The following is a 15,026-nucleotide window of genomic DNA, read 5'->3' on the forward strand; positions in this document are numbered from 1 at the left end:
TTGAAATTTCAGCCGTCTTAACCATCTAAGCATTTAACTTGGGAGGATTCACAAGAGGGGAAATGGATTAAAGCTGTAAGCCTTCATATTGCACAAGCATTTTTATTTATTTTTTAAGTTTGGAATTCCTATGGCTTTTGTTTGCCTGAAGATGTTTAGATTAATTTTGACTGTGTTCAAACTAATGTATGCCCTGCAATACAGCTCTCAACATCCCATTCAGGACTGATCTCATCCAGACCTTCCTAGCTGAAGCAAGACCAATGCATCATATATTTTCCAGCTACAGTCTTGGCCTGCCCAGGATTGCTGTAACATAGGAAGCTTTCTTATACAAGTTCAGACCATTTAGCCTAGTAGGCTAATTTAGCCTAGAAAGGCTGCAGCTCTGCAGAGCCTTAGGATAAAGTGTTTTTCATCACCCCATAACTGATGCTTTCAACTGGCGATGCCAGAGACTTAACTTGGAACAATGCAAAGCAATATCCCTTAATGTGCATATTGCTTTACTGTGGCTCCAGAGTTAACACAGGCAGAGTTTGCCCATTGTTATTTCTAATTCTGGACAGCAAACTGAAACGTATAAAGGTTTTCAATACCCCCATGTTAAACATAGCTGCGAAGGGAAGGCGTGAGACTGCAGTTTAAAATCAAAGCTGCTTACATACAAATCTTCAGCTGACTTTTACTTAAGTAACCGCTTCTATTTATTTATAGTATTGATATCCTGAATTCCCAGCACAATGCTTGCTCAAGGTGGCTTCTAAAAACAAGAAAATTCATCAAAAAGTAAATATACCATAGAAATCACACACCAAAAATCAATAGATGAGCAACCCCAGAAGCAAAGGCAGCACTCCTTAAGAAAATATCCATTCCAGTCAAATGAAATGCAGCTTTAAAAAGAGAGAGAGAAGTTTTCTTCCTCAACAGGATGTCATCATGGAAGGGATGAGGCAAATGTCCCTAGAGAGGAAATTCCAAAGTTTGAGTGTGGCCACTGAAAATGATCCTCTCCCCGCAATCTCTTTCAAGTATGTGTTTCTAAATTCTGAAAGGGGAAATTGTATAGATCAGGGATGGGAAACCTGCAGCCTTCCAGATGTTGTTGGACTGCAACTCCCATCCTCCCTGATCACTGGCCATGCTGGCTGGGGCTGATGAGAGTCCAATAACATCCGCAGGTTCCCCTGTTTTGCTCAAATGCCTGGATCCACTTCTTCCTTCTGAACCACAGGTTCCCCACCTGTGATATTAATGCAAACCAACCAGAAAACTGTGGAGCAGACTGCGCAACTGGCCAACAAGTACTTGCTCTTAACATCTGAAGATAGAGAGCAGAATGAAGCCAGCAAAATCCTAGAACAGGTATGGTTATAGAATTAGGGTCTATCCAAGATGAAACTGCAAGTTGCCTTATAACTCACAAAAAAGCATTCAATAATAAACTCCTGCATACTGTCACAAGTTTCCTAAGTTTCACCAAGTGGCTTTTAAAGAAATAATAATAATCTCAATAGTGACCTCCACTGGACAAGTCAGACAATGCTTCTGTTTTTTAAAAAATAAAAATGACTTCACGAACAGCACTTCTTAAAAAAAGAGAGAAACAAAAATAACTAACCTTCTGAAAATGTCATGTGCATCAACATCAGCAATTTTTCACATAAATTAGGTCCAAAAAGTGACCTCTCAAAAGTATTTGCAATCAGGTTGAAAGTAATATGCTAGGTATTTTATGACAACCCTGAACTCCCACAAGTTGCGAACTAAAGAGTCATTCCTAACAAGAAACAGATAGAGTGGTAATAACGAAGAAACAGATATATTTATTAGTGAATTGTCTGGTGAGAAGAGAAGAAAGGGAAGTGGCAGAGGCCTTCTGCATACCTCCAGAAACCAGGATGACCCATTCCTAGGCCAATTGAAAGCTGGAGCAGATTATGATTGAGTAACTTGAAAACTGCTGAACTTTGACAAAAGATATTGGTGGACATTATTGGAGAGAAGACAGTTTAAGAGAAGGAAAATAGAACCTTGATGGTCCAGAATTCTAATGGAGAAAGCTGCAGAGATGTGAGCCTCCAAGGAAGCAAAACAAAACATGTATGTGACTCAGCCAGTGGGTGAACATGTGGCCCTCCAGATGTTGCTGAGCTACAGCTCTCATCACCCCGGCCACTGGTTATGCTAGAGGAGTCTGATGGGAGCTAGAGGCCAGCATCTGGAGAGTAGCGATCTTCAGAAAACTCTTTCCAGCAGCTAGAGGAACAAGGAAAAGTGGGAAGTGATTGAAAAGTGCTACAACACTACCAATATGCTTGGCCCTTCTAGAGTTCCCAATAATAAGAGCTCTCCCACTATGGATCCCAGTGGTCTTCAGAGACCCAAGGGGTTCACTTTCCTTTGGAAAAAACCTGGTGAGATCTCCACTCAGATTAGTTTAGAGCCCTTCACATCCTCTGAGATCTGTTTATTTAATCTGCCTTGTTTCCCCAATAATCCCTCCACCATCAAGTGTGTAAGTAGTCTCTCCTTTCCCCCAGTTGCCCCTTGCCCTCTTCGCTCGCTAGTAGGATGTCTAGTCCCAGAACTTCTGCCTTTTTCTTCCTCCTATTGTGACAAGACTTGCTCTGAGCCTAGATCTTCGCTCTATTCATCTTCTGGTATGCCTCCACCCTTGCTCCCTCCCTGCTTGGAATCCCCTCTAAATGGGCCACCCACTATGTGTTCATCCACCAGCTGAGTCAAGAGTCTCTCTTCAAGGCCACCCTGCCAGCCTTTCCTAGTCTCTTTGGCTTACCTCTGCAGCTAACTGTTGGACTGAACAGGGAGCTGCTGCAGTAGTCATACCTGACCACACTGAATCCCTTTGCACCTTGGTATAGCTTACTCTCAACTCAAACCTATCTTGCAGGATGTTGTTATGAAAAAATTGAGGGGGAAGAACCATTAACACAATTTTGAGGAGGGATATAAATGTAATAAATGAAAAATTTTAAATGAACCATAATCGTCAGTAGTGATATCTAAAGGGCCTCCAAAACCTTGTTGCGATGTCTCCAGACTTTGGGAACCCAGTGGACCCGTACATGTCTACTCAGAGGTAAGCAGGACTTGCTCCCAGGCAAAATGTAGAACATTCCCCCTCTTTGTATTACCCTCTCAACAAAAATATATGAGCTTACTTGCTTTGCTTGGTAAGTTTGTTACCTGTTGCTTCAGGCTCTCATTCATAACCTTTTCATGGTGCCCACCTTGGACTGGATCCAATCCATCCTATCTAGGCAAGAGTTAATTTTCTCTCTTTTTCTGAAAGGACTATTATTGGTCAAGTAGAAACTGGTTGAAACAATTCCTCAAATTTCATGGTTGATTGCCACAGATATCCAGAAAGATATATAATTCAATGTGCAACAGCTCCTAAAATCTCCAGAAAAGCCTTATAGTATGGCAGATAAGGAAGCCAAGGTTGAAGGAAACCGAACCTTATTTGAAGAATTTGCATTTAAAATCTATAGCGACCCCCCTTTGCTGCTGGCTCCTTCTCTTTTTGTCTTAATGGCTTGAAATCATGCATATTTTTCCAATGACAGATGCATGCAAGCACATTCTCCTTTGCTGATCTGTGGATGAGGCAGACACTGGTGTGCCTACACGTGGCAGATTTATTGATAGAAAGATGAAAAGCACGCTAAGAAAAATGTATAAAAAATGGAGATGTGAAAGCAAAAGAACGAAAGCAGGACATCATGACTTACTGTAATGATATAGGGCTGCCCGTTTTTGGCAGGGTGACGGATGAAACACTGAATTGTATCCAACTAAGTTAGAGTAGACCTATTTGAAATGCATGTTCCTATGTTAGGCAGGCCCACTGATTTCAGTGGGTCTACTCCAAGTGTAACTTGCATTGGATACAACTTACTAACTGGAAAATACTGGACACCATTCATGCATATTTATTGCCTTAGAAAACGGACATATTTACTATAAACAACAGAACAGCAAAGCAGGCACACTCATTTATATGCCAGAAAACCAGTAAGAGATGCTAATATGACCTTAGTGGGGCATATCAAGTGTCATCGACACTGTTTTCTCCAAGTCATTTTGAGGACTATCTACTCAGACAATTAATTGTATCTTTTTAAGGGATTAGGTCAAGAGTGTCCAAAGTGACAAATAATAAAAGTGAGATTCAGTCTTTTAGGAGAGGTTGGTAGGGAATAGGCATTTATTTTTATTTATTCAACCTCTACCCCAACCTCCAGCAATTTGCTTGGTGCCTTACAAGGGGTAGAAGTTTCCAAACCACAATTTAAAATTAAATACAAATACATTTTTTTTAAAAAAAACTGCATTAAAAAATTGTATTAGCACTACTTTAGTTCACTGCCTACTGCATTATTAAGACCTATTTCAGCAGTACTTTCATAGTAAATCTTAACATGATTTGCTTTAGCCTGAATTGTTTTATGCTGATTATATTTTTTGTTTAAAAAACCCCTTTATTTGTAAATTTTCATTATACAATATAATTTACATTGCAAATATTGATCTATATGTTAAAAATAAATAACGTAGATGTAAAATAGGGTACAAAGTACCTTTTAAAATTTAATACAATTTCTTAAACAAGTAAGTGGATTTTTAAAAAAATGATGACTAATTTCGTATTCTTCCTTCTAACAAAGTGACCCTGCTTGCTCTCCATTCATAGAAGAATTATTTGAGCCTATAAATACATACCATTTATTCCTTGTCTTGAAAATTCCTAGTTCTTCCTTCATATATGGAGTAACTGAACTCCAACCTCTGATAACTCTAAATCTCTCTCTTTAAACATAGCTGCTAACTTAACAATATTTAGTTGTTCCCAGAGTTTCCCCCCAAAAAGATGCATCTTATGAGTTTTCTGAGAGCTTCCCTAGGATGTGCATACAAGATTCTGACCAGCTGTTATAATACATAGGAGTAGAGTTTTATGGTATAGGATCATTCCAATTAAGGGTGGGTTTACAGATCAAGAAAACTCAATCAATTTCGGGGGGAGAGGAAGCCATCCCATAGAGAAACGTTTCCACAAATTTTCTAAAGGAGGGCAGAAGTGGCAAATGAGGCATGGTGGGTGAACAGTGGCTGGGGTGCGACTAATGAGAAAGCTCTATCCCTTATCAGTGCTACAGGGAGTTCCAATAAGAGCTCTCAGAAGGCTTTTAAAATGAAGGAGGCCACCCCCGGGCCGCGCTGTGGTTTAAACCTCATGTGGCCACGCCCCCTGGCTGCCTGATTGGTCGGTGGAAGGTGTGTGTGTGACGCGGCTGAGAGTCTCAGTGACGTGGGCGGCATCCCTCTACCCCCATTCTGGGTCACTGGGGGTCCCAGATGCCAGTCTGCAACACCGTCCCCCCCGCCCGGGAAGTGGAGCAGACCTCTCAGAAGGCTCACAATCTTAAAACACGATGTTATGGCAGGGGTGGAGATTACCTTTCAGCCCAAGGGCCATACTTCCTTCTGAGGGCCAGTAGTTAGCAGGATCAGAGGCAAAAGCAGATAGATTTACACCTAATGTTTGCTTCGGGGGCAGGCTAGTTTGATGCACACACACCAACCCTCTCCATCCTCCATCCAGACCAGCTGCTGTCCTGGTGACAACCAGCAACCCTCTCACCCAGACCCACATTTAAAGGGGGGGGGACACACTATGCATTGACCATAACACGTAGTTTGGCCCTTCATATATTTGGCACAGAATTTTGACCAGGGACTTGGCAGCTGATTCTAGAAGGGCAAGAAGCACCACTTGACCATACGGCAGCCCTCTCCCAAAATGAACCACAGCCACTGGCCTTGCAATCTAAGGAATCAGAAGACAAGTTAATTTGTGCTTAGGCAAGAAATAAAATACTTAGGAATAGAAATGTACTTACTTGTCAGCTTGTTGTGACTGAGGACCAGCTGTGTGATATGGGACAGAGTGACTGTAAATGAAGAGAGACAATAAAAGTATAAACAGGGCAAAATTGCATTGGGGAAGAAGAAGAGAGAGAAACTTCAACAGGAATGCATCTGAATGGTAGAGAATAAATACCCACATACATTCCTAGTAAGGTATAGCCTAACAGGTTACAAAAGATGGCCCTTTGGACTAGAGATTACATTAAAACAGAATTAGACTGGCAACTCGACAAAATTATTACGAAGGGGAAGATTACCACATTGTCACAATTCATATCCTACAGGAAACTTATTCTCTTGGTAACTGACAATTTCTTTGTGATTAATTGCTGTAACTAAACATAGCGTAATGACAGGCAGTTTTGAGAGTTAAGGGAGGGGGGAAATGTCACTGAAGATATTTGACAGCAAAACCCTTAAAGAAAGGACTGTGCTAAACTATGTCACCAGATCCACAAGATGGCATCCTAGCTTCATTTTCAATGCTTTAGAAAGTAGCAGATGATTTCAGAAGATTCCTTATGCTGCCATCGTAAGACTCACGAAAACAAAGAAGACAGAAAAAAATAGAAAGTTGACATTATTACAGATCTTGAAAGGGGTTTGAAGTTTATGCCAACTTGTCATTACTTGAAAATAACTTCTTTACCTAGGGAGCTGAAAATATTACCTGGTAATTTATGTCCAGGGCCAGTAAAGAATGGCTAAGTGTAACTTTTAAGAGTGCTAGCCAATGCAAATTTATTCAGACATGCAAATCCTAGTGAGCTCAGTAGGACTTAAACTCAAGTATGTGTGCACAGGACTGCAGGCAAGCAGCACGATCCTAACCATGTCTACTTAGAAGTAAGCCCTAGTGAATTTCAGTGGGGCTTAGATTAATGCGCCATCACATTCAAGAAGGTAGATTACAACATGAAACTGAGTTTAAAGAAAGATAAGGCTTAAATGCCAAGACAATGGAGAGTAGAAAAGAATCTAGGTGCTCAAGAATCTAGGGCAGGCAGAAAAAAGTAACATACGAACGTAAGATTATTCTGGATCATGAGGCCAATGGCCCACCTAGTCCAGCATCCTGTACTCACAGTGGCCAACCAGATGCCTGTGGGAAACACACAAGCAGGAATAATAATAATAATAATAATAATAATAATAATAATAATTATTTATACCCCGCCCATCTGGCTGGGCTTACCAGCCACTCTGGGCGGCTTCCAAAAAAATATTAAAATACTGTAATACATCAAACATTAAAAGCTTCCCTAAACAGGGCTGCCTTCAGATGTCGTCTAAAAGTCAGGTAGTTGTTGTTCTCTTTGACATCTGGTGGGAGGGCGTTCGACAGGGCAGGTGCCACTACCGAGAAGGCCCTCTGCCTGGTTCCCTGTAACTTGGCTTCTCACGGTGAGGGAACTGCCAGAAGGCCCTTGGTGCTGGACCTCAGTGTCTGGGTAGAACGATGGGGGTGGAGACGCTCCTTCAGATATACTGGACCGAGGCTGTTTAGGGCTTTAAAGGTCAGCACCAACACTTTGAATTATGCTCAGAAATGTACTGGGAAACGAACTGAGCACAACAGCACTGTACGCACACTTGTGATTCTCAGCAACTGCTTTTCAGGAGTATACCAAAAGCAGCGGTAGAACGTAACCATTGTGCACCCAATGGGACTTACTTCCAAGTGGACATGTATAGGACTGCAGTCAGATACTTCCGCCCTTTTAATCTCCAAGGGAGAAATGACACTTTATACAAACACACTTTTACTCGCCAAACGCCCACCTTCCTGAGGACAAACTGATTTTGCCGGGGGTCCACAAATGTTGGGTTTGGCACTGCAGCCAAGACTTCTATTTTTGGCTGCCACCAATTTCATTCTCAAACCCCCTGTGCACAGGGAATTTGAGCAAAAGACAGGGTCTTCTCTCATTTGTGTGGGGTACTGAGGAAATAAGAAACAGCAGGTGCTTCTCCCACTGCTTGAATGGGCCCTCTTAGTACAAGGCGGTATTGTTTTGTGACACCGATTTCTTAACCTGCTTGAGAACTGCTGTGGAAATTCATGTGGTTGCCACGCTTACCAGAGGGCAAGGGGCACTTGTCCCTGACTGTACACCCTGTGTGTTCAGGTACATGGCCTTTTTTAAAAAAAGAAACCCTCTTTTGGCATATAGATGGGACATTTCCAATGACAAATGTTCATTTTCTCCTGGCCGAAAGAGTTAACGCTTTCCCCATGTGGCCTAGACATTAGCAAGTACTACTGCCTAATTAACCAAATGCCACAATGGGAGCTGAAGTGTAGCATCTGCCTAATAAGCTGCCTAGCTACAAACCAATAAATAACTTAAATATCTTTGACATTATTAAGCAATATGATAATTTCTGACGGGATAATTTAATGTTTCAGACAAAGGGAACTCTTGAGACAGGTGTTGCTACTTATCTAATGTCACATCGTGAAAAAGAAACCTGTTACAGCATATCTGAATTATTTACGAGATAATTAGCATAGACTGAGCACCCGCCTGTCTCGGAAGATTCAGGGGAGAGGTCGCTAAGACACAAAAGAGAGACTTCCGTTGCTCCAGATTTCTTTACTGCCAGCAAAACCATTACTAATTTATGTTCGCTTCAGAGAACATATCATACAAGAAGATTAAGGAAAGGTCTCAGCCGATATGATCTTTCTTACAGTCTTTTTAATCCATGGCACCAGAAGAAGAGTTTTCCAAAATATGAAGTTATTTGCATCCAGAAATTGACACGTTCTTGCCCTCAGAACGACCCTTTACAGTTTGTGCAAAAGCTCTTTTAAATAAACCCCAGCTTCTTACTTCCTGGTGATCTTCCAATGGTTGCTTCAGAAACTAGCAACAGATAAGCAAATGCGTGCTCAACTCATGAAAAACAAGAAAGCTTGAAGATGAGAGTTCTGTAATTTAATTTATCCTCCAGTCTTTCAGATCTCACAATTCTGTAAAGTCACCTAAATGCTCTTTAAGTATTCAGGCTCTCACTTTATTTATTTTCTTACATTTCTGTCCCATTGAGCCTAAGTTGGCATCTATGTACCAACAAGGCATTAACCAGAAACAGATTGGCTTGGCTTCAGAAACGTTGGGGTTTCAAATGCCAGTTTAGACCATAACCCAATATATTGAGTATCTACAGACTCTTGAGCTATTTTCCTAAGTGACATAAATAATAAATTTTTGTTCTAGGAATTTTTTTATTTAAAAAACCCCACTGTGAATATAATTAATGCTGGATGTAACATGGGAAATAACAGTTCTAAATGTATATACAAGTCAATGGAGTATTATTTGGTTTGAACAGTATGGCAGACATGTGAGCCAGCGTTTCACCACTGCTCTAGGGCATACAGAGTACACTCTTAACCTGAAACTGTTCTTAACCTGAAGCACCACTTTAGCTAATGGGGCCTCCCGCTGCCACCGCAGCACGATTTCTGTTCTTATCCTGAAGCAAATTTCTTAACCTGAAGCACTACTTCTGGGTTAGCGGAGTCTGTAACCTGAAGCGTATGTAACCTGAAGCGTATGTAACCCGACGTACCACTGTATTTATCTGGACAAACTTATGTGTGAATCAGACCTCCACACATTACATTTAATGTACAGCTGCCCCTTTTCAGGAAATCTTCAGATGATAACACCCCAAAAGTGTTTCAGGGCTCTGATTTCAGTTTTGTCAACTGAGAGGACTTCAGAAATGTCTTTCTCTCCAAAGATATATGGCGATATATGGCTCTTACAGTAATGCACCCTTCAGCATTTTCTGTGGTTGTGATATGTGTTCAGACCCAAGAATATAGAAGCAACCTTATGCTTGGAAGTGCAAGAAAGCCATGATGGGGGCAAGCAGGGAGAAGAGAAATACTTACACAGGCCAGATATGTCCAGCATGCTAGAGATCCCTCGATCACACATGTCCACCTCCAATATGTTCTTCTCCCTACTCTCCTCCACAATTTTTTTCAGTGATTTGGACATGGTTAAGCTGGAACCAGAACAGAGAGACAAAGTGGAACAGGAATGAATGACAGATATGGGAAAGTGATATAAGACAGTAAGAGGCAGGTATGTTTTACTGCCCCAAATAAGTCAATACAGTAACCCATCTGAGAGATAGAAATGCTGCTCACACAAGCATTCTAATCACACAGAGTAGCTTTCCCCAACCTGGTGATGTCCAGAAGTTATTGGGACAGCAATGCTCAACCAGGCAAAGTGTACTGTTTACACCAAATGTCAAGCCCGTAAGCTACGCACAGCTTATATCAAGGTGGAAATTGTTTTAAAAACTTACATGCCAACTATTTATCAAAAGAAAATCCTGCCAGCTAATAAAAAAGGGACAACAGCAACACAAAACCATGCATAGTTCAATGGAATCATAAATCAAACTATTTGCATAAAAACTCAGACCAGACAGTGACAAAGCAGCTGTCAGAACTCCAGAACACCAGCAAGAGGAAATATTCTGTCAAAAATATTCAGTAAACAACCACGTCTTCATTAGCTGTCTAAAAGTGGGAAGGCCTGGCACTTGGAATCCCTCAGGATGGGTGTCACTACAGAAGAAGTCCTACCTGTGGTCAATGTCAAGGGTGCCTCATCCTGTTGAGGAATAAGAGCTTAACAGCTTGGGGAACAAGTTAATGGCTCATCTAGGCCAGCATCCTATTCTCAAAGTGGCCACCCAGAAAATGATGAGAGCAGGCTTTAAAGATGAACACTAGCACCTTGTGTTGGGCTCAGAAACTAACTGGCAGCTAACACAGATCACACAAAACTGGTGGGGTAGATTCAAAACGCCCTACACCCATCAGCATCCTAGCTACCTCAACGATAGTCCTTCCTATCATTTCCCTGCCACTGACAGGTTGGAACAGTCACGGGGGAAAGGCTCTCATAAAACCATGAATTACTGGGCTCAGATGAAAGAAGTTCTAGCAATTGCCTCTTAACTCTGCAAAGAACGAGGCAGTCAGTTTGCTCAGACATGAAGCTGGAAATAGGAACAAGTCGTCTCCATATATGCACAAGTATTTGCTTAGGGAAGTGTACACTCAGCGATGTGCACAGCTCGGCTACCATGTGCGCAGGGGCAGACTCTGGTAATACGGTGCACTGAGCAAGGACAAAAATTTGGCACTTCCCTAAATATTGGATTTTCACAATAATTCCTTTTGGTTCAGTTACTTTTTGTTAATGGATCTTGTTAACAGGTCCCCATCCAAACATAGGTATTATCAGTGCTTTTTTCTAAAAACATGTTTAGGGGTACTCTCATTTTGACTCTAGAAAATCACCATTTTATCGTTCAAATCGAGAAAAATAAATAGAGTAAATGGACAAAAGTACAAAGATTCACAAAATGTTTAGGGGTATGTGTCCCCGTGTCCCCCAGAAAAAAGCACTGGGTATTATTATTATTACAGTGGTACCTCGGGTTAAGAACTTAATTCTTCTTCGGGATGTCTGTTCTTAACCTGAAACTGTTCTTAACCTGAGGTACCACTTTAGCTAATGGGGCCTCCCGCTGCTGCCACGCTGGAGCACGATTTCTGTTCTCATCCTGAAGCAAAGTTCTTAACACGAGGTACATTTTCTGGGTTAGCACAGTCTGTAACCTGAAGCATCTGTAACCCGAGTTACCACTGTATTACTATTTTGTACCCTCCAAAACCCAGCGCCGGTGTGTGCAGCTGTATTCATGGGACACTTCCGTGCAAATCACCGAACAAAAGTAAACAACTCAACTATTCGTGTACACTTTGAGTGTTATCCCCTCCTGCGTTTCAGAGCAGAGATGGGGAACCCATCACCCTTGACCACTGGCCCTGCTGGCTGGGATCTGCCCCACAGATTCCCACCCCTGTTGAAGAACCAAGAACCTCGGGGTTCTTCTTTTTGCTTTCCATGGCACTCTCTGCAGAAACGCAGGAAGCTTCACTGGCGGGCTGCTGCCCGTCCACCGGAGCCTCGACCCCGCTTTGCAAAGGGGAAAGAGCGACGCCGCCTCGGGAGGAGGAGGAGAAGGGGCGAGTCCTTCCTGGGTCCAGGAGGCTGTCAGTTCACACGACCAGGGAAAGGAAGGGGACCAAGGGGCTCCGTCTCGCCGCCCAAGTCCGAAAGCCGGACAGGCCCCGCCGGAGCTCACGGGTTTTTTTTGGGGGGGGGCGACGCAGCAACTCACCAACGGGAGGGGACCGGGGCGCTGCTGGCTGCTCAACTCCGGCCGGCCGGGCTCCCCGCTTCACGGCACACGCCCTGCTCTGAGGCGCCGCCTCCGTCCCGCCCGCCCGTCGGCTCCCGGGGCGAGTGCCTCCCTTCTCAGTGCGCAGGCGCCCGGCGGGGAGGGCGAGGGAAGCCCGGCGCGCGCCGCTCCAAGTAAGGCGAAGCGCTCCGGGGAGCAGCGGCTCCGCCCGACGCTCGGAATGCGCAGCCGGCGGCTGCCCAACCCGAGAAGCAGCTCCGCCTTAGCCCGGCCGCCATTGGACGGGAGGACCCAGGAGCGAGCCAATAGGCGGCGGGCCCGAGGCTATGCAGGAGCACGGGCGGAGGAAGTAGTTGGGAACTTTCGCAGGAGGCGCTCGGAGTGTGTTCTTCCTTCCCCGCTTTTCTTTTTGCGTTCGGGCAGCCGGATGCCAAAGCGCATCCTTTGCACCGAGACCTTTTCTGCTTGGAATGTGCGGGGATGAAGAACGCGCAGGCCAATAGGGGGTGGAAAGAGGAATCACAGGAAAACACTTAAGGACGCGGGAAGATCCCAGCGGCATCAGAGGAGAAGGTCCAGCAGACCTGACTTCCTGTTCTGGCAGTGGCCAAGCAGGTGCCCGTGGGGCGCGGGCCGTGCAGGCAGCTCGGGGGCGCAGCAGAGCCCTCCCCACTTTTGCACCCCTCATCAACTGGTATTAAAAGGCTTCCAGCCACAGCGGGCGCTGCGACTGTCATGGAGTTTGGCTTCACCCCTGAAGGCATACTCTCCCGTTGTCTCCCGAGACAAACGGATGTCAGCAACAGCTTTGGAGGTAATGCATGATCATCGCGATTACTGGCCACTGATAGCCTTAACCTCCACATATTTAATTTCCCTTTAAAGCTGCCCAAGTTGGTAGTCATCAGCACATCTTGCAGCTGTTTTTTTTTTTTTTTAATGTGATGTGATGTCATTGCTTTTGTCCATCTTGGATCTTCCCAGTGTTCGCTTCATAGGGTGACCCAAGTGTCTAGAAGTTTGACAGGAAAAAAAGTTTATTTTCTCCATAACGTTTGTGTGTGTGTGTATTAATTACACTTCTGCCATGCCCCTCACTTATTCGTCTTCCCCTCTCCCCAAAATGCCTTGAGGCTTTAAAAACACCAAATATCGAAAGCTTTCCTCACAGGAGAGTTGCTCCATTTTGGGTGCCCCTTTCTGAATCTTTTCCAAATCTGCAATTTCTCTTTTGAGGAGTGGCAACCAGAACAGTAAATGGTATCCCAAGTGCAGTCACGCCATAGATTTGTGTAATGACATTATGGTACTGGCAGTTTTATTTTCAGTCTCTTTTCCCATGATTAATTTAGGCCACTGCTGAAATAAATCGGCAAATGTCTCACTTCCAGCTGTCTGTATGGACATTACTGAAGCAGAAGGAAACCAGTCAACTCCACAATGACTACTTACAATCATGGTTCTGCAGTTATGGCACTCTCGTGAGAGAGGAACATAGGTTTACTTATATTCACCCTTCCTATTGACATCCTCAAACCATCAGTATAACCAAACAAGTGAGGACATAGCATAAGCATACCCAGCATGACAGATGCTTAATTAAAAAAACACCACCACTTAGTAAAAAAAAATAAAAATGGTAAGGAGGCTACTGATACTCAATCCCAACACATGTATCTCAATGAGAGTTTGTTTTAAGATCCCATTGCAGGGCCCTCTTACTTGGCTTTGCATAGCATATCTGGCAAGGCTGGAAATAGCACAAAATGCCCCTTCCATTTTGGAATGGGCAGCTCATCCCCACAAATGACTTTACTCAGCAAGCTTTACCGCCTAGGGGCAAAACCCACATTTGAGAGGTATGCGCACCACTTCCACTCAATTTATCTAGTTATTAAATGTATTAATCGCCTTTCTGTTACAACCCACTCAAGGCCATTTACAGGCTTTGGCCAGGTTCCAATGAGTGTAAGTGCAACTTGTTTCCATGTGCCGAAGGAGCTTTTGCTTGTGTCCCTCAACATGGGAAACAACTTTTGAAACTGGGGGAACATTTCAGAGCTTTTAAAATTTGATGCACATGGGACTTTGCTGTTCAAAAGGGGGGGGGGGATGTTAAAACAAATCCCATGGTACATGTTCAAGCCCTCAGATGCACCTAAAGTAACGTCTTGGGTCCTAGCCAATGAAGTTAAATAACTCACATACTAAAACCCCAGTATCAATAAAATCAGAAGACAGTAACACAGCACAGAAGCTACCATCATTTAAAGAGAGAAGAGGCTTTTAATGTTGTGCTGCTGCCTTTTTAGAGTCATAGAATCCTAGAGTTGCAAGGGACCTTAAAAGTCACCTACTTCAGCCTTCTTCAACCTTGGGTTCCCCAGTGTTGTTGGAATAAGCTGGTTGTGGGGCTAAGCTGGTTGTGGGGTGATGGAACCTGTACACCAGCAATATTTAGGGACCCAAGGTGGTTGCACAATTATTATTGTTATTATTAATAATAATAATAGTTTGTATTTTATCTGAAATACTGTGGTTATAGATCTAATCAACCATTCTTATTTTGGAAAGTGTGTAAATGTCCCAAATGAGTGATATGAATTTTAGACAAATTCACGTATCTTAGAAAAGCATGATTTTCTGTATCCAACAGAAACGCTAGTTGATGTCTCCCGCTCCACCAATAGTTTTCCTTCAAGAGGTTTGTTTTGCAAGGCTCCAGTCTTACCATTGTCTTTATAGAAGAGTGATTTTGGAGAATAGTTTGCTTAGGGGCACTCAGCTCTCATTTGGTGTCATTTTCAGTGTTGTGTGCC

General features: G+C 43.3%; 1 protein-coding gene across 1 annotated transcript in view; it reads right to left on the bottom strand.

Moving 5' to 3' along the window:
• The window catches only part of RSU1 (Ras suppressor protein 1), a 62,664-nt gene extending 50,211 nt beyond the window's left edge, over positions 1-12,453 (bottom strand). The window contains exons 1-3 of the mRNA XM_083405840.1: positions 12,187-12,453; positions 9,869-9,984; positions 5,934-5,984 (exon numbers count right to left, since the gene is read on the bottom strand). Coding sequence (XP_083261966.1) covers positions 5,934-5,984; positions 9,869-9,977 — 160 coding nt within the window. The 5' untranslated portion in view covers positions 9,978-9,984; positions 12,187-12,453. The remainder of the gene's footprint in view (positions 1-5,933; positions 5,985-9,868; positions 9,985-12,186) is intronic.
• Positions 12,454-15,026: the final 2,573 nt, after the last annotated feature.

The sequence above is a fragment of the Podarcis tiliguerta genome, assembly GCF_965153285.1.
Source record: "Podarcis tiliguerta genome assembly, chromosome: 12".
NCBI classification, from domain to species: Eukaryota; Metazoa; Chordata; class Lepidosauria; order Squamata; family Lacertidae; genus Podarcis; species Podarcis tiliguerta.